Source organism: Gracilinanus agilis, chromosome 1 (genome assembly GCF_016433145.1).
Source record: "Gracilinanus agilis isolate LMUSP501 chromosome 1, AgileGrace, whole genome shotgun sequence".
Lineage (NCBI taxonomy): Eukaryota > Metazoa > Chordata > Mammalia > Didelphimorphia > Didelphidae > Gracilinanus > Gracilinanus agilis.
The window spans coordinates 342,020,661-342,039,337 of NC_058130.1; the positions used below are offsets into that span (position 1 = coordinate 342,020,661).

The window sequence follows — 18,677 nt, forward strand, 5'->3', positions numbered from 1 at the left end:
TTAGTTAGGATTTTTAAAAAGCCAGGGAGGTAAAGTCAGGGTTTCAAGTATAGGGGACAACCAGAGAGAATGTCTGTAGAGGAAAGATGGAATGTCTTGTTCATGGAACAGTCATGATTCAGTGTCATTGAGTACACATTCTAGAGTAAGAAATAAGGAGATTTGAAAGGTACTAGGGAGCCAGGTTAGGAAGGGCTTTGAACACTAAATATCTTACACACACACACACACACACACACACACACACACACGATTTTTGATTCATCTTCAACTCACCCTTTTTGTACCTATATTCTCTACTTTTAGCCTTGAAATAGATACCTCAAACATTTTCCAGAAGCTTGGGGACTTCAAGGACTGATTTCTGCCATCAATGTAGCTTTATAGCTAATTTAGCAACTGGGCCCAGTGTACTCAGTGAGAGAATAAGCTTTGATCACATAAGATACCTTCACATCTTTCCTTTGAGAAGGATAATCTAAGTTGTTTTTATTTCAAAATCTTAAATGGTCTCAAATAATAGAATTCACCATTACGCATGTAATAAATATGGATTTACACAATAGATCTGGGGAAATTAATGCAAAATTGGTACAAAGATAAGGTTTCACAGATTTAGCTTTACTATGTACTCACTGATTTCTGATTATTTTGGGTTAGATGAACCAAAGAATAAAAAGTAATTTGCATTATTTTCTGGTAGATACCTTAGATGGGAAATCACGAATAGTTAAAGATTTGATATAATCTATATAAGGGTACTTGTCAAGATTGAGAAGAATGCATTTAAAATATTAGCAATTCCTTAAAATTCCAGTGCCATTCCATAACTGGTATAGTTATATATGGCTGAAAAATTGCATTTGATTTTACAGAGAAAAAGACATGGAGCATACACTCCGAATTCCTGAAGTTGGTGTCAGTAAGGTAAGCTTTAACTGAAAAAATATTCCTTTCCCCATATCTAAAAGTAGAATTAAGCTTTTACACTTTTAATATTTGAGTTCCAAGCCTTTTACTTGTTTTTATGACTGACTAATAATAGAACATTCATGTTGGGTCTGGTTTTTTGTTGTTGTTGTTGAAAATTTATTTTGCTATACAAATAGCAGCATTTTTATATTCAGGTATGTGATCAAATAAAGTCCTTATTATCACAAGGTGAATGAACTCAATATGTCATCTTTTTCATTAATGTAAGGCAGAATGAGGTACCCTGAGCCCGTACCTTTATTTCTTCCAGACCTCTAAGTCACTGGTTTTGTAGCACAAGGAAAATTTTGGGGGCAAATTTTAAGCTAACAAAATTTAAAATGGGCTGCTGTTACTTTCTTTTTCTTTTATTTTTTAGAAACATTTTCCATTGTTACATGATTCCCGTTTTTACTTTTCCCCTTCACCCTGCTCTCCCTGTTCAATGCTGTTACTTTTTCATTCATAGTAGAATCTGAAGTAAGATTTTTGGATAGAGTATAGATCTAGGATAAATAGCTAATGAGCTAATTAGAATTTCACAGGGAAGTAATAAGAGGCAAGACCACTTTGAAGTTCAAATAATTGACATTTTAGAAGCAACTAAGTCTACTTCCTTTATTTACTTCACCTTTTCTCTTTCCATGATAATCTTATCTTCTTATTTAGTTTTCTCTTCCTCCTTTGGTTCACTTTTTTCCCTTTTTGTCTTCCTCCTTATTTCCCACTCAACCATAACAGAAAAAATTATGGAATTGCAAAAGGTATTGAAGTATCTGTAATATATTTTTGTATGTGTGTATATATGTGTATATATACACATATGTAAAAGTAGTCTTATATTTCCTGTTAATTTTAAAACCAGATGAGATTAATCTGTTATGCCTCCTGTCTTCCCCCCGTAACCCCCCCTAATTAAAATCCTAATGAAACCACAGACACTCCATAATGAACTAAATGACCATAATGCTTAAATGTTTCCAGTCACGCTAAAATGTGGACTCTTTGAAAGGAAAAAAATATTCAGGTATACTTGAAAAAAAAAAAACATATATTGTAGGTCAGATGCAGACCTTTATACTAGTCCGATTTGGAAAGAAAGGACAGCATATATTTGCACCAGCATGGTAAGTTGCTTTTTATTCATTGTGGGCCAAATTAAAAAAAAAAAAGTTTCCATACTAATCTAAAAAAGATAAACCTAGCAGTATTTTATCTTTAAAATTAACATGTTCAAAGGCATATAAGCAGAGTATTAATGTTTTGTGACAATATATCACAGAGGTCATATTCATTTAATAAAATGTTTTTTATTTTATTCTCTTCTCAAGTTTCATGCAGAAATTTACTTTGACCATGAGTTACAAAGTTATGTTCTTGTGGATCAAGGCAGTCAAAATGGTACAATTGTTAATGGAAAACAGATTCTTCAAGTGAGTACTTTTATGTTAATCAAACACCTTCATATATGTTTATATAACTTTAAAAAAGTAAAACTCATAATTCTGTAGAGCTATAACATTTGTAGACCTTGTTTCTCAGCTCAAAATTCTTCATAAGCTCCATCTTGCCTACCATTTAAAATTTATAGTCCTAGAGATAGCTGGCTAGCACATTAGATACAGCTCCAGGCAGTCATGACCAGGGACCGAGTCTTATCTCCAACAAAGCTGACCATGTGACCTTGGAAAAGTCATTTAACCACTCAACAACCTCATACTATGGGATAGTAGTGTATTTTAGTAGATAGTTTGGGGAAGAGGAAGGGAAGGGAAGGGAATAATTAATAGCAACTGCTCTGTGCCAGGCACTGCAATATTCTGATTTAATCTTCACAACAACCCTATTGAGAGGTAGGTGCTGTTATTATCCCCATTTTATAGTTGAGGACAAACAGAGCTAAATGCCTTCCAGGGTCACACAGCTAGAGGCCAATTTTGAATTGAAGAATTCCTTTCTCCAGGCCTAGTGTTCTATCCACTCTGCCAGCAGGTTTCTCATTTTGGAAATTTAATTGGGTATATCTGATAGGGTTAGAAGAAATGTTCGAAATAGGAAGATATGAGGATTGTGAAGGGAAATTATGATTTGATGGTGATAAAAGAAGCATTAAAAGCTCAGCTATCTTTTTTATTCTTCAAGTAGTACATGCTGGTCTTATATAGTAATTAAGTGAATGAGGGGCCAAGGAAGGCATCTTTTGCTTGAATTTTTATATGCAATTCATTGTATTCATATCATCAATAAGACTGGATTACTCTTATAGAGATAGTAACACCTGGTATAACCAATGTCATGGCATTTGTTGTCCTTTAATTTTATCTGTAGAAGTAAAAATCAACCATGTATGTGATCATCTTGGCCTTCTGTTTTACGTATTTCTTCTATAGCCCAAAACAAAATGTGAACCTTATGTACTAGAACATGGTGATGAAGTGAAAATTGGAGAAACAGTGCTGTCCTTTCACATTCATCCAGGTAGTGATACTTGTGATGGTTGTGAACCTGGGCAAGTTAGAGCCCACCTTCGCCTTGATAAGAAAGATGAATCTTCTGGTAGGTAAAATTTGTCTTTTCTGTGTGATGTTGATAGCTTTTCTTTTAAATTTGAGTCTTTAAATATGAAATCTCCATTTTTCTCAACTGGCTACTAGCTTTCAAATGAAGTTTTTCCATATCAATACTCTGTTCTTAACATCTGAAGGATATTTGCTAACATTAAGAGTATTTGCTAGTTACTATTGCATAAAGTATATTTTGGGATTAAGCTTATTAAGTAGAGTACATTTTAATGACTTTTTCCAGTAAAGACATTAATAAAAGCTGTGTGTTTCATATTTGGAAATGAGGCTAATAAATAATTAAGGAATTTTTCACATTGTCCATAGAACTTTGAAGACTTGACAACACATAAAATGTATTGCTGAGAAGAAAAGACTATTAGATACAAATATTGGCTTTGCTAATGCTAATTCAATTTGTTAATCAGCTTTTGCAACAACAACACTGTAACCATTTCCAAATGTCCTTCAAAACAGTAATTATGATGTGATTAGAATTATAATTATACTTTTATCTAAGTAGGTCCTGTTTCTTTTAACTTCTGTTTTTAATGGTGAGAAAGGTCATTGAGTGAAATCAGACTCTCATTAGTGGAATTGTTCTGTTGGCATTTATATGAGGCAGAATCCATATTGTTCTATTGCAAGGGTTTCCCACTTTTTCCAAGCTTTGTACTTAATTTTTAGTAAATCTGTAACTGCTCTTCAGTATAAAAGGAAGTAAATTCTGAAGTTTATGATACACATGAACATAAGTATGTTGTCTGGATATGTGATTTCATTGCTTTAGGGAACCCAAGCCTGCACCATCCTTGCAACTGATTGGCTTAGGTACGATTGAGGACACAGAGCTTTTAAATGGCTTGCCTAGACTCACACAGCCAATATGTATATGTTAGATATTCCTGACTCGAAGGCTAGCTCTCCATCCACTGTGCTACTTTTCCTCACGTCATCATAAGAAAATCAAAAGACTAATCAATTATTACCAGATATTCTCCATGCCCTTTTGACAAGCTTCTCATACCCTTCAGGATTATATGTACATCACGTTGGAAGACTATGCTGGCAGTACCACTTTCTGAGGAAAAATTAGTGCTAGGAAGTTACTAAGGAGCTTTATTGACAGTCTAGTTTTCTGGAGTTTGATACTTTGGATTTGTTGGAAATTACTTTTAACAAAATTATTATTTCTAAAACTCAGTACCTTTACATGTATATAGATTCATCATTCACTTCTACCTGTTTTTTTGGGAGCCATGGGGTTAAAATGTTTTCTAGTCAAATTATTAAACAAAAAGTTGAGAAGTCCTCAGTTCTCTATTAGTTCTTTGCCAACTCATGTTGAGCCTTTAGGAATACAACTTAATATTTATTTTTTTGTACCTTTTGTAGCCACATAATTTGCATACAAGGCCCTTGAAAGATTGAGGAGCTATTAAGTGGTTTGGGGTCGTACACTGAAGTCTAACTATGATATGACCCAGTACTAGAATGTAGAATTGTTATAATTCTGTCTAAGCCAGTTTAGTTACCAGAAATAATGAAAGGTCTTCATTATAACCTAAGATCTTTTATATCAACATTTTGATGATCCTTGTTGCTGTTTAGAGTAACACTCTTGATTATTATAAACACTGTATGCTGCAAAAGCATCCGTTTCCTCCTAAAAAAGTATTTTATGCTTCATGTATCTAAAGATTAAATAATCATTCTTTTTTTAGTAGGCCCAGCATTAAGTAAAGAAGAAAAAGAGTTGGTAAGAAGAAAAGCATTAAAGAAAATAAGAGTAAAATATGGCTTAATGGTAAGTGTTTATAAGGTATTAAGTATTTTATTCTTTTAAGTGTTGTAGTTTAAAGCAGAGCAGAAGTCTTCTCTTATACAAAACCAACTGTATGCTGTAATTGAATACAATGATCTGTCAAGCAAAAGAAGTTTTGGTTTTCCAAGCTGGGATTATAAGTGAAAAAATTAAACTGGGACAAAGAAGAAACAATAGATTTACATTTATGGCATACATTACCATTATCACAATGCTCTCGCGTACATTCTCCTTTTTTATCCTACCTTACTAAGTATTCAGTTTTTCACATAAAGAAGCTGACACTCTAAATTTTCATTACTGCACTCTTCTTTGACTACCATCTCAGTTCAGACTTTCCTTACCTTTTAGTCCTGACATGTGATTTCATTATTATAGGAAACTTCTGGGGAGAAAACTAATGCATATCAGCAACAGTTCTGCAACTAGAGTAGAAATTGCCTGGGGCCCTTAATTTTGAAGCAACTCTCCAAGGTCATAATAATTTTTAAATGAAGTAGTAATAATAATACTTCCTTCAAGTGAACTTCTTCATGTTACATGGAAGGGAACATTTATTAAATGCCTGCTATGTTCAGAGATGTGTTGGGGGAGAAGCAAAGATTAAATAAGTCCTTCCTCCCACAATTTAGTAAGATGGAGGTACAACATTCACAAATTACTATGATATAGAATTTCATGCACCAAATGAAATGTGAGGTCTAATGAAAGGTCATTATTGAGTGAATTAATGAAGTAACATATGACCTGGGCTTTAAAAGATGGGTAGAATTGATGGGGGTAGAGAAGAGAACATTTCAGGTAACAGGGAACTGCATAACCCAGAGGTGGAGGAGTGTTGATATGTGTGAGTTGATGAGTCCTTGACTAGAGATAAATGCACACGAACAGTAGTTATATAAGATAAGACTAGAAAGGTATAGTGATCACAGATTATAAATTATAAGACATGGAAAAAAGGGGAAAAAACAATATTATGTGCCTGCTATTTGCAAAGCACTGTGCTATGTGCAACGGTACAAATTAAAAAACAAGACAGTCTTCAGGATTAACAATTAAACAGTGAGGGCTTCAGCTCCAAATGAGATTCACGGTCCTTAGGATGCAGAAGCAAATCAAATAATCATACACTTTATTTAAGGTAATTTCCTTTAATAAAACATCATTGGTTTCTGATTTTTTTTTTTAACCATTTGATAGTTCTAAGGACTTTGGTAATGAGAACTTTGTTTTTATGTCTTCAGTAGTTGTGATGGGCGTGATTGCCATAGAGAAGGTAAGCCAAAAAAACTATAGAAGTTGCTAGGTTACATTTCCACAAGTGTTACTTCTCAGAACTATATGTGACTTGATGTGTCCAGGAAGGAAGGAGGGTTGGTGGCCTAGGGGATATACTGCTGCCTCTCAGGCTTTTGAGCTTATCTGCCTTTCTGTGGCAGCTTGTTGACATTGGTAGTAGCAGGGATGTCTGGCCCCTCCTCCCTAGGGCTGCTTCTTTCCAGGGTGGAGGCAGGATTGAAGGTTTGGACACCATTGCCATTCTCAGAGCTCTTGGGATCAGGGTCCTGGGCTTAGTAGGGTCTGAGATCTTTTGACAGTCAAGGTCTTTTCACCTGCCTGGCACATGTTGTCAACTCTTCTACAGGAAGGATGCCAGAAGAATTTCATTTTTATTCACCAGCCAGAGAACTGTTGGGAGTGTTTTGAACAGAGTACATGATCATGTCCGTGTTTGAAAGGTTAGTCTAACAGCATTGTGAAAGATGGTTAGATTTTGTCAGAGGGAGAATAGCTAGAAATGAGGAGATGCCCTAGAAGGCTATTGGAATGCTCCTTAAAGGAGTGGCATTTGCTAAGGCAACAGAGGAAAAGGGCAAAATTTGGCAATATTGAAGAGGTAAACTTTCAGGACCTGACAGCCTTAAAGGAGTGTGGGAGATAGAGGAGGAAAAACCAGAAAATGCCATAGCTCTCAACATGGGTAATGGACTGAATGGCCCAGAAGCAAGTGGGGAAAGAAGTAAATTTAATCTTAGAAATGTTGAGTTTGAGATGCTGGTGAAATAGCCAGTTGGATGTGTTCTGTAGGCAGTTGATGATCATAGTATGTCAGATTTCAAGCTAAAAGGGATCTTAAAATTTTAAATTTACCTCCTTATTTTACAGATGAAGAAGTTGAGGCCCAGAGGTTAAGTAATTTGCCCAAGGTCACACAGCTAGTAAAGCAGCAGAGCTGGGTTATCACCCTTGAGTTCTCAAACTCTAAATCAAGTGTTCTGTACATTCTACTATATCTAAAGCAAAGGAGAAAGATAATAGATACAGACTTGGGGAAATAAGAAATCTCAAAGGCTTTGGAGCATAATAAGCTCTAGATGATCTTACCAAGCTGGAAAGGCTTTTAATTAAGGCCTAGTAACAGACTGACATCTGAAGGACAGCTTATGTATAGAGAAACTTATCACCAGAAGACTTTCTACTAGGTCAGTGATTCCCAAAGTGGGCACTACCGCCCCCTGATGGGTGCTGCAGCGATCCAGGGGAGCAGTGATGGCCATAGGTGCATTTATCTTTCCTATTAATTGCTATTAAAAAAATTTTTTTAATTAATTTCCAGGGGGCTAAGTAATATTTTTTCTGGAAAGGGGGCGGTAGGCCAAAAAAGTTTGGGAACCACTATACTAGGTGATAAATTTTCCCCTCCTAGCATCTCTTGAAATATGGAAGGATTCAATCCATGTCAGTGGGGAATGTTGAAACCATGTATCTTTGAACTCTTGAAATTATAGGTCTTTCAAAGTATCAGAGTGAAATTAGCATTATTGTTGGGGAGGGGTTTAATTAATTAATTGTTTTTTTGCATTCATTTTTTTAGTTTTCAGTTCCAAATTTTCTCCTTCCTTTTAGTCCCTCCCTTACCCATTGATAGGGCAAACTATATGATAATCATTATCAATGCAAAATCATTCAAAACATTTAACCATGTTGCTTACAGGAAAAAATAAAGCAAGAAAAGAAAATGAAAAAGCAGTGCTTTCAATCTGCATTCAGAATCCATCGGTTCTCTTTCTAAAAGGGGGTAGCATTTTTTTTTAAACCCTTGTAGTTCGGTGTATTGTCTCATAAGTGGAAGAGTGGTAAGGGTAGGCAATGGGGCTCAAGTGACTTGCCCAAGGTCACACAGCTGGGAAGTGGCTGAGGCCGGGTTTGAACCTAGGACCTCCTGACTCTAGGCCTGACTCTCACTCCACTGAGCTACCCAGCTGCCCCTGGGGGTAGGTAGCATTTTTAATCATGAGTCCTTAGAAATTGTCATGGAATCATTATATTGATCAGAATAGCTAAGTCTTGAATAGTTAATCATCATTATAATATTACTATTACTTTATACAGTGTTCTGCTCACTTTACTTTGCATCAATTTATATAAAAGTCTTCCCAGGTTTTTCTGAAACTATCCTGCATGTCATTTTAAATAACATAATAATATTCCATCAAAATCATATACCACAACTTGTTTAGGCATACCCTGACTAATGGGCACCCCCTCAATTTCCAATTCTTTGCCACCAAAAAAAGAACTGCAATAGTTTTAAAAAGTATATATTGGTCCTCTTGCCTTTTTTCTTTTACCTCTTTGATTTATAGACCTAGTAATAATGATATTGCTGGATCAAAGCAAAACACAGTTTTGTAGCCCTTTGGGCTTAATTCCAAATTGCTCATCAGAATGGTTGGATCAGTTCACCACTCAACCAGCAGGGCATTAAGGGTCACTCAATAGGGATTTAAAGCATTTTTTCATATGACTCTAGATAGCTTGGGCAGGTAGGTAACACAGTGGATAGAATGCTAGGCCTGAAATCAGGAAGACCCGAGTTCACATCTGGCCTCAAGATACTCACCAGCTGTATAACCCTGGGCAAGTCACTTAACCCTGTTTGCCTCAGGTTCTTTATCTGTAAAATGAATTGAAGAAGGAAATGGTAAACCTCTCTAGTATTTTTGCAAAGAAAATCCCAAAAGGGGTCATGAAGAGTTGGATGTGACTGAAAAACAATAATAAAGAGCTTTGATTACTTCTGAAAATTGCATGTTCATATACCTTAACCATTAATCAAATGGAGAATCACTTGTATTCTTACAAATTTAACTTAGTTCTCTATATATTTGAGAAACAAGACCTTTATCAGAGAAACTTACTGTAAATTTCTCCCCCAATTTCCTGCTTTCCTTCTAATCTTGGATACATTGGTTTTGTTTGTGCAAAACATTTTTAATTTGATGTAATCAAAATTATCTGATTTACATCCTTTAATACTTTCTATCTCTTCTTTAATCATAAATTCTTCTTTTAAAATAATATGTTTTTAAAAGCTAAGCCAAATAATTAACAAAAGATAACTTCTATTTGAATGCTTTTACTTCATCAGAAGGAACTTGAGAACCATATAGGTTAAGGAATTTTGCCAGTGTCACAAGACAGTTAAGTGACAGATATAGTTAATTCATTCCCTTCCATAACTCTAGTATTAGGATCATTATTCTTTATCTGATAGGTATGAGGTAGTTCCTCAGTTAATGTGCATTTCTCTAGTCAAAAATGATTTAGAAAATTTTTATATTGCTATTGATGTCTTTGAAAATAACATTATTAATATTAAAATCCAGTGAGCTGTAAGATCCTTGAGGGATTAGAGTATTTTGCTTTTATGTTCAGTGCTTTGTACACATAGTACACTAAATAAATATTTGTTCATTTAATAAAAGAGAGAAATAATTACAGACCATATGTCTGGGCCAGAATTTGAGAGAAAGAAATTATGGGGAATATTTTTTCCCAAATTCTTGGATTCTAATTCTTTCTCTTCACATTCCAAAATAACAAAAACTGATACAATAAAGTGTCAAAACTTTTAAAGTTTATATTTACAAGCAATAGATATTCAAAATAATTGAACATTTTCACAATTGCATTCATGTATATTGGTGTTTTCTAACTGGATAGTACCTTGCCACATAGATTTTCCATGTTTGTTGAATTAAAATGTAAATTCATCTGTTCTTCACACACATTTTTTCTATTACTCTTAGCCATTGTATTTATTACTTAGGATGAATGTGATACATGATAATCATTTATTATAAATATTGACAAATAGCATTATAGAGCAAAACTCTGGCAAATGACAACAATAGCAACACTGAATTCTAACATTTTTACTATTTCCCCAGTTTTTTAGGCAGCCAGCAGGAGAATGTCTGCTTATTTATAAAACTATGCTACTAAATTTTCTTCTTTTCCAAGAAGCACTGTAAAACCTCTTTTGGCCACATAAAATTTAGGGTAAATATAGATTTTCTCAACCCAAGGACATATGATGACCTTTCAGAAGTGAAATAGCTATATAGCGTTAGATCAAATATTGTTAAAATATCATAACTGTGTGCTATACCTTTAATTATTTTTATTTTGCTTTGAAAATATAACCATCTAAGAAAGAATACATAAACTAATAAAAATCTGAATAGTTAGGTTTTTTTTATTATGAGAGGTTTTTAAATTTAATTTGTAAATATGGAAATATTTGCTTTATTGTGAAGATAAATGTATAAATAGCCTCTCCACCTTACATTAAGACAGTGTAAGTTATATTATTTATTTTAAAATGTCCTTCTTCCCTAATGATTTTTATGTATTTATGAAGAATACAGACTATGAAGATGAAAAGGCACTGAAGAATCCAAAATATAAAGACAGAGCTGGAAAACGTAGAGAGCAGGTTGGAAGTGAAGGAACATTTCAGAGAGATGATGCCCCTGCTTCTGTCCACTCGTGAGTATTAGACAGATTGCCACCTGTTTAGTATACAAGAAACATTATACAGTGTTCATATTCAGATTACTTAATATATATTGATTACTATTCTAATAGCCTTAAAGGATGAAGATATAGAACGTGCAATGATAAATTATGAAATTGCCCAATTCTAGCCTTTTATTCACAAAGCATGATATTAATTAAAGCCTTCTTTTATCATACAATTCCCCCTTGTCCCTGAGAAGCTATATGTACATTTGTATAATGTATAGATTTATAGTTATACACACACATATATGCACACATATTTTTTAAAGAACATATATTTGGTAAGTGCTTATTATGTTCAAGCCACCCTTCTGGGCACTGGAAACCAAAAGACACAAATGAAATAGTTCCACCCTTAAGGAGATTACATTCTATTGAGAGGGAGAAGAACAACTCAAACTCAAAATATATGCAATATAAACATGAGGTCATTTTGTAGGGAGAAAAATAAGGAAATGCCTTATGTGGAGCGGAAGGCACTCGAGCTGAGCTTTTAAGGAAATTTTGGATTCACTGAGACGGAAGTAGAAATAGAGGTTCCAGGCAGAGGAATCAGCCAAAACAAAGGCAAAGAAGTGGGGAATGAAGTTTCATGTATGAGAACTACAAGACTGGTTTGAATTGACTGGATCAAAAAGTATTTAAAAGATAATAATATATACTAATACTAGAAAGAGATCAAGGCCAGTTTGTGGAAAATAATTTTAATTTCAAACTAAAGGATTTGTATTTGATTTTAATTAGGCTATTAGAATAGTCAGTGAGAGAACTGGTGAAGATGTGAATTAGGATATAGATCTGAGATGAGGAAATGGGAGAGATGTGGAGGTTGAATCAACAAGACTTGACAGTTAATTGAATATGTGCAGAGACCACAGAAGTGAGGACATTGAAGGATGTCTACCTAGGTTTCTAGAAGGATAGTAGTACCTTGGACAAAAATAAGAAAGTTCATGAAATGAGTGATTTTGAGGTAGAAAGATAATGAGTTCTGTCTCAGACATGTTGAATTTGAGGTACTTCAGAGATGTCAAGTTGAACATGTTTAATAAGCAGCTGATGCTATGGAATTAAAATTTGGGGGGGGGTACATTCTAGGGCTAGGTATTTAGACTATGGAGTCATTTTCCTAGAGGTGATGATTAAATTCTTAGGAGCCAATGGAGTCACTGAGAGAGGTTGGTGAGAAAAGAGAACCTACAACAGAGTCATGAGGTACAATCACAGTTAGGGAGCATGATATCAGTGATGATCCAGCAAAGAAAATAAAGAAGTAAGACAAACAGGAGGAGAACTAAAAGAATAATGTCTGGGGGCAGCTGGGTGGCTCAGTGGATTGAGAGGCAACCCTAGAGACAGGAGGTGCTAGTTCAAATCTGACTCTAGATACTTCCTAGTTTGTGGCCCTAGGCAAGTCACTTAACCCTCATTGCCTATAAATTTAAAAAAAAATCAAATAATAGTGTCGTGAGAACCCAAAAAGGAAAGATTATCCAGTATATGAGTGGTCAGTAGTGTCAAATGCTTCAAAAAGTTCAAAACACATAAAGATTAGAAAAGGTCATTTGACTTGGCTATTAAAAGATCATTGTGGGCAGCTAGTAGCACAATAGATAGAATGTCAGACCTGGAATTGGGAGGACATGGGTTTAAATCTGGCCTCAGACATTTCCTAGCTGGGTGACCCTGGACAAGTTACTTAACCCCCACTGCCTAGCCCTTACTGCTCTTTTGTTATTTACAGAGGGTAAGGGTTTTATATTTGTTTTTAAATGTGGTGTCAAGATGGCTGATTAAGGAAGCCACCTTCCTCAATCCTTTCAAATTCCCCTTCTAAGAGCACTGAAAAAAAGCCTCACAAAAAACTTTGGTGGCAGAAACCACTTCACTGTACCAGAGCATCCTGGAGGACAAGCACAATAGGTCTGTCTCTCTTGGGTGGAAGGGGAGCAAAGTCTCTACAGGCAGCAGCAAGGATAGACCACATATAAGCAGGCCACATCAGGCCTTCTCCCCTACCCCCCAAGCAGTAAGGCCCCCAACCTGATGCAAGCCTCCAACAGGCTTCAATCTCAGGGCCAATTAGAATTTAGGTTCTACTCCTGGGGCCAACCAGCAGTGAGGCTCCACTCCTAGGAGCTGGCCAGCATTGAGTCTACCTCACTAGAAATCCACATTGAGGTTTCCCATCAGAGCAAGTCAGAAGGCAGACTCCCTACTAGGGTAAACAAGTAGCTAGATTATTGGGCCTTGTGCAAATCAGAAGCAAAGCCCCAAGTTTCAGCATAAGAAATGTGGGGCAACACCCTCTCCAATTCATAAAGTTCAACTTTATAATTTTAAAAAATCACAAAATAAAGTGAGAAAAAAATGAACAACAAAAAAAGGATCTGACTTTAAATAGTTACTATGGTGATAAGGAAGTTCAAGATACAACCATAGAAGAAGGAAGCATTTACAAAATAGCTATCTGTGGAACATCAAAGAAAAATATAAATTAGTCTTAGGCCCCAAAAGACATAAAGAACAAGCTCAAAAAGGACTTTAGAAATTAAATAAGGGAATTAGAAGAAAAATGGGGAGGGAGTAGAAATGAGAATAATGCAGGAAAACTATTTTAAAGAGGATCAATAGCTTGGTAAAGGAAACAAAATGGGAAAAGATATCCAAAATTTTGCCAAGGAAAACAAATCTTATGAAAGTAGAATTGGCCAAAGGGAAAGGAAGATTCAAAAAAGTTACTGAAGAAAACAAATATTTAAAAAAAGAACTGATACGCATGCTCACTAAATATAATAATTCCTTAAAAATGAGAATTAGACAAATGGAAAATAATGGCTGAATGCTTCAAGAAACAATTAAACAAAAGCAAAAGAAGAAAATATTAAACTTCTCATTGGAAAAACAGCTGACCTGAAAATAGATAGTGGAGAAATAATTTAAGAATTATTGAAATCCAAGAGCAAAAAATTAAATTTAAATTAAATTAAAAATTAACCTAGACATAATGAAATTATTTCTAAGAGAAGTTATCAAGGAAAATTTCCTTGACACTCTAGAATCAGAGGGTGAAATAGAAATGTAAAGAATCCACCAATCACTTCCTGAAAGATCATAAAAGGAAAAAATTTCAGAAATATTAGCCAAATTCCACAGCTCCCAGACCAAAGAAGAAAATACTTCTGTCTGCCAAAAAGAAACAATTCAGATATATAGCCACAATCAGGATTGCACTGGATTTAGCAGCTTCCACTTTAAAGGCTCACCACACTTAAAATATATTCTGGAAGGCTAAGGAAGTAGGATTATAATGTAGATTCACCTATCCAGAAAACAGCATAATACTTCAAGGGGAAAACAGGAACATTTAATGACTGAGTACTTTCAAAAATATCTAATGAAAAGACCAGAGCTTCATAGAAAATTGGACATTCAAACAAGATTCAAGAGAATCATGAAAAGAAAAAGAAATAGAAAATGTAAGGACTCAATAAGATTAAATTGTAAAACTATATATTATATCACAAGATCATACTTATAACTCCTATTATCTTTATCAATATTAGGACAAGTAGGAGGCATATTCATAGATAAGAGGGTGTGGATATGAATTGCCTATAATAGGAAGATAATAAAGAAAAAGAGAGGGAAAGAAGACTGCACTTGGAGAAGAAGGGAGAGATAAAATGGGATGACTAGAAGGGGAAAATATGGATGGGGCAACACTTGAATCATCAGATTTGGCTCAGAGGGAATAAGAGAGAGATGAGATCCTATTGAAGGGAAGATGGATTGGGGGAAACAGTGGTCAGAAATATAATACTTGTGCAAAGGGACAAGGTGAAAGAAAAAGAGAGACGAATAAACAGAAAAGATAGGATGGAGGGAATTAACACAGTTAATGATCAACAGTAAATGTGAACGGAATGATCTCATCCATAAAACAGAAGCAGATAGCAGAGTGGATTAAAAACCAGAATGCTACAATATGCTGATTACAAGAAACATATTTGAAGCCCAGAGACACACAGAGTAATGGTAAAGGGTTGGTATAGAATCTGTTGTACTTCAGCTGAAGTTAAAAAAAGCAGGAGTGGCAGTCATGATCTCAGAAAAAGCTAAATATAGATCTAATTAAAAGAGATAAGGAGGGAAACTATGTGTTGCTAAAAAATACCATAAACAATGAAGTAATATCAATACTAAACATATATGCACCAAGTAGTGTATCATCCATTTTTATAAAGGAAAAGTTAAATGAATTACAGGAGGAAATAGATCGTAAAACTATGTGGAGGACCTCAACTTTCTCCTTTTAAAATTAGATAAAACTAACTATATTTATATTTATATATATCATATATTTTATATATTTAACTATATTTACATATATATCATAAATTTATATGTATTATAAATTAAAAAGAAGTTGAGGTGAATATAATTTTAGAAAAAGTAGGCATGATAGACTTTGGAGAAAGCTAAATGGAAATAGAAGAGAATACAACCTTTTTTTTCCCCCCCCAGTAATGCATGGCACCTATGTATTAAATCGACCTTGTATTAGGGCATAAAAACCTCACAATCAAATACAGAAAAGCAGAAATAATGAATGCATTCTTTTCAGGTCAAAATGTAATAAAATGATAATTCACAAAGATTCATGAAAAAAGAAATTAAGAATTAATTGGAAACTCAATAACCTAATTCTAAAGAATAAATGGGTCAAAGGACAAATCAGTGAAAAAAATCAGTAATTTTATTAAGGAAAATAACAACTAGACAACATTCCAAAATTTATGGGATACAGCTAAAGCAGTGCTTGGAGGAAATTTTATATCTTAATTGCTTGCATTAATAAAATAGATATAGTATAGATTAATGAATTGAGCATACAACTAAAAAACTAGAAAAAGAACAAATTTAAAATCCCCAATTAAATACTAAATTGGAAATCATGAAACTAAAGAGGCGAGATTAATAAAATTAAAAGCAAGAAAACTGAACTAATAAAAAAAAAAAACTAGAAGCTGCTTTTATGGGGGGGGGGGGTGGAATAGACAAACCTTTGGTTAATTTGATTTAAAAAAGGAAACAAAAAAGCCAAGTTACTAGTATCAAAAATGAAAAGGGTGAATGCCCCACTAATGAATAGGAAATTAAAGCTATTATTAGAAACTATTTTACCCAATTATATGCCAACAAATTTGGCAGTCTAAAGTGAGGTGGATGAATATTTGCAAAAGTATAAATCACCTAGATTAACAAAAGAGGAATTAGAATACTTAATCCTGTCTCAGAAAAAGAAGTTGAACAAGCCATCAATGAATTCTCTAAGAAAAAATTCCCAGGGCCAGATGGATTCACAAATGAATTCTACCAAACATTTAAAGAACAATTAATCCCAATACTATAAAAACTATTTTAAAAAAAATCATTGAAGAAGGCATCCTACCAAACTCCTTTTAAAATACGAATTATAGTACTAATACCTAAACCAGGAAGAGACAAAAAAGAGAAAGAAAACTATGACCAATCTTGCTAATGAATATTGATGCAAAAATTTAAATAATAGCAAGGAGATTAAAGCAATATATCACAAAGATCATACACTATGACCAGAGGAATTTATACCAGGAATGTAGGGCTGGTTCAATATTAGGAAAAACATTAGTATAATTAACTTAATCAATAACAAAGCAAACAAATCAGGATTATTTCAGTACATGCTTTTAACAAAATACAACACATTCCTATTAACAACATTAAAGAGCATAAGAATTAATATAACTGTTCTTAAAATGATAATACATATCTTAAAACCATCAGCAAGCATTATTTGTAATGAAAATGAACTAAATCCTTTCCCAGTAAGATCAGGGGAAGCAAGAATACTCATTATTCAGTATCATACTAGAAATGCTAGCTATAGCAATAAGAGAAGAAAAAAGAATTAAAGGAATTAGAATAGGCATTGAAGAATAAAACTATCATTCTTTGCAGACAATATGATGATATACTTATAAAATCCTAAAGCATTAACTGAAAAACTAGTTAAAATAATTGATAACTTTATCAAAGTTGCAGGATAAAAAATAAATCCACACATTAGCATTTCTTTATATATTACCAACAAAGCCCAGCAACAAGAGAGAGGGAAAAAAATTCCATTTAAATTAACTATAAATAATATAAAATACTCAGGTGTCTCCCTGCCAAAACAAACCCAGAAATTATATGAACACAATTACAAAACATTTTATAAAAAAATAAAGTCAGATCTAAACAGTTGGAAAGATGTTAATTTTGGTTGAGCCAGAATAATAAAATAAAAATGACAGTCTGCCTCAGTCTACTTATCCCTTGCCTTATCCATTGAATTATCCAAAAATTATTTTACAGAACTAGAAAAAATAATAACCAAATTCATATGGAAGAACAAAAGATCAAGAATATTAAGGAAATCAATAAAAAAATGAAAGAAAGCCTAAGGATACCAGATGTCAAATTATTACAAAGCCATAATCATAAAACAATCTGGTACTGGCTAAGCAGTAGATCAGTGGAATAGAATAACTACACAATATGAGTTATATATGGCCATAGTTATTTAGTGTTTGATAAATCCAAAGGTCTAGGTTTATGAAGCAAGAAATCACTATTTGATAAAAACTGTTGAGAAAAACCAGAAAAAGGTATGACAGAAACTGGGTATAGACTGACTTCTCACACCCTATACCAAAATAAAGTCAAAATGGATCTATGATTTAGACAAAAAAAAGGTACTACCATTAGCAAATTAGAGGATCATACCTATGGATGAGGGAAGAATTTATGACCAAACAAGAGATAGAAAGCATTATAGAATGTAAAAGGGGGGGGTAGCTTTGATTATATTACACTAAAAAGATTTTGCACAGACAAAACCAATGCAACCAAGATTAGAAGAGAAAATGATGGAACAGATTCTTAAAGCAAGTATCTCTTATAAAGGCTTTATTTTTCAAATATATAGAGAACAGTCATTAAGAATACAAATCATTCCCCAGTTGATATGATTGAAGGATATGAATAGGTAGTTTTCAGATAAAGAAAATGCTTTAAATCACTCACGATAAGAGAAATGCTAAGGCACTGTACTAGGGATACAAAAAGAGGCAAAAACAGTCTCTGGAGCTCAAGGAAAGAATTCATAGATGGCAGGCACTGGAATTAAGAGTAGTTGGAGAAGGCTTCCTATAGAAGATAAGATTTTAGATGGGACTTTTAAGAAGTGAGAAATAGCTGAAGACAGTGACAGCTTTCTAGCAATTTGGCTAAAACAAAGGATAATAGTTTAAAGAAATGGTATATTCAAGTGTTTTTGTTTTTTCATTTTTTTTAAGGATAGGGAGACTTGACTTTATAGGCAGCAAGGAAGAGCTATAGTAACAGATGAAAGTTATTAGAGA

General features: G+C 33.8%; 1 protein-coding gene across 2 annotated transcripts in view; it reads left to right on the plus strand.

Annotated features, from left to right (window-relative positions):
- The window catches only part of AGGF1 (angiogenic factor with G-patch and FHA domains 1), a 76,656-nt gene that overhangs the window by 51,844 nt on the left and 6,135 nt on the right, over nt 1–18,677 (plus strand). The window contains exons 8-12 of one of the 2 annotated variants that reach the window (XM_044663148.1): nt 876–927; nt 2,304–2,405; nt 3,363–3,528; nt 5,258–5,340; nt 11,066–11,193. In XM_044663148.1, the coding sequence (XP_044519083.1) occupies nt 876–927; nt 2,304–2,405; nt 3,363–3,528; nt 5,258–5,340; nt 11,066–11,193 (531 nt within the window). The remainder of the gene's footprint in view (nt 1–875; nt 928–2,303; nt 2,406–3,362; nt 3,529–5,257; nt 5,341–11,065; nt 11,194–18,677) is intronic. The other variant, XM_044663155.1, reaches the window with a different exon arrangement.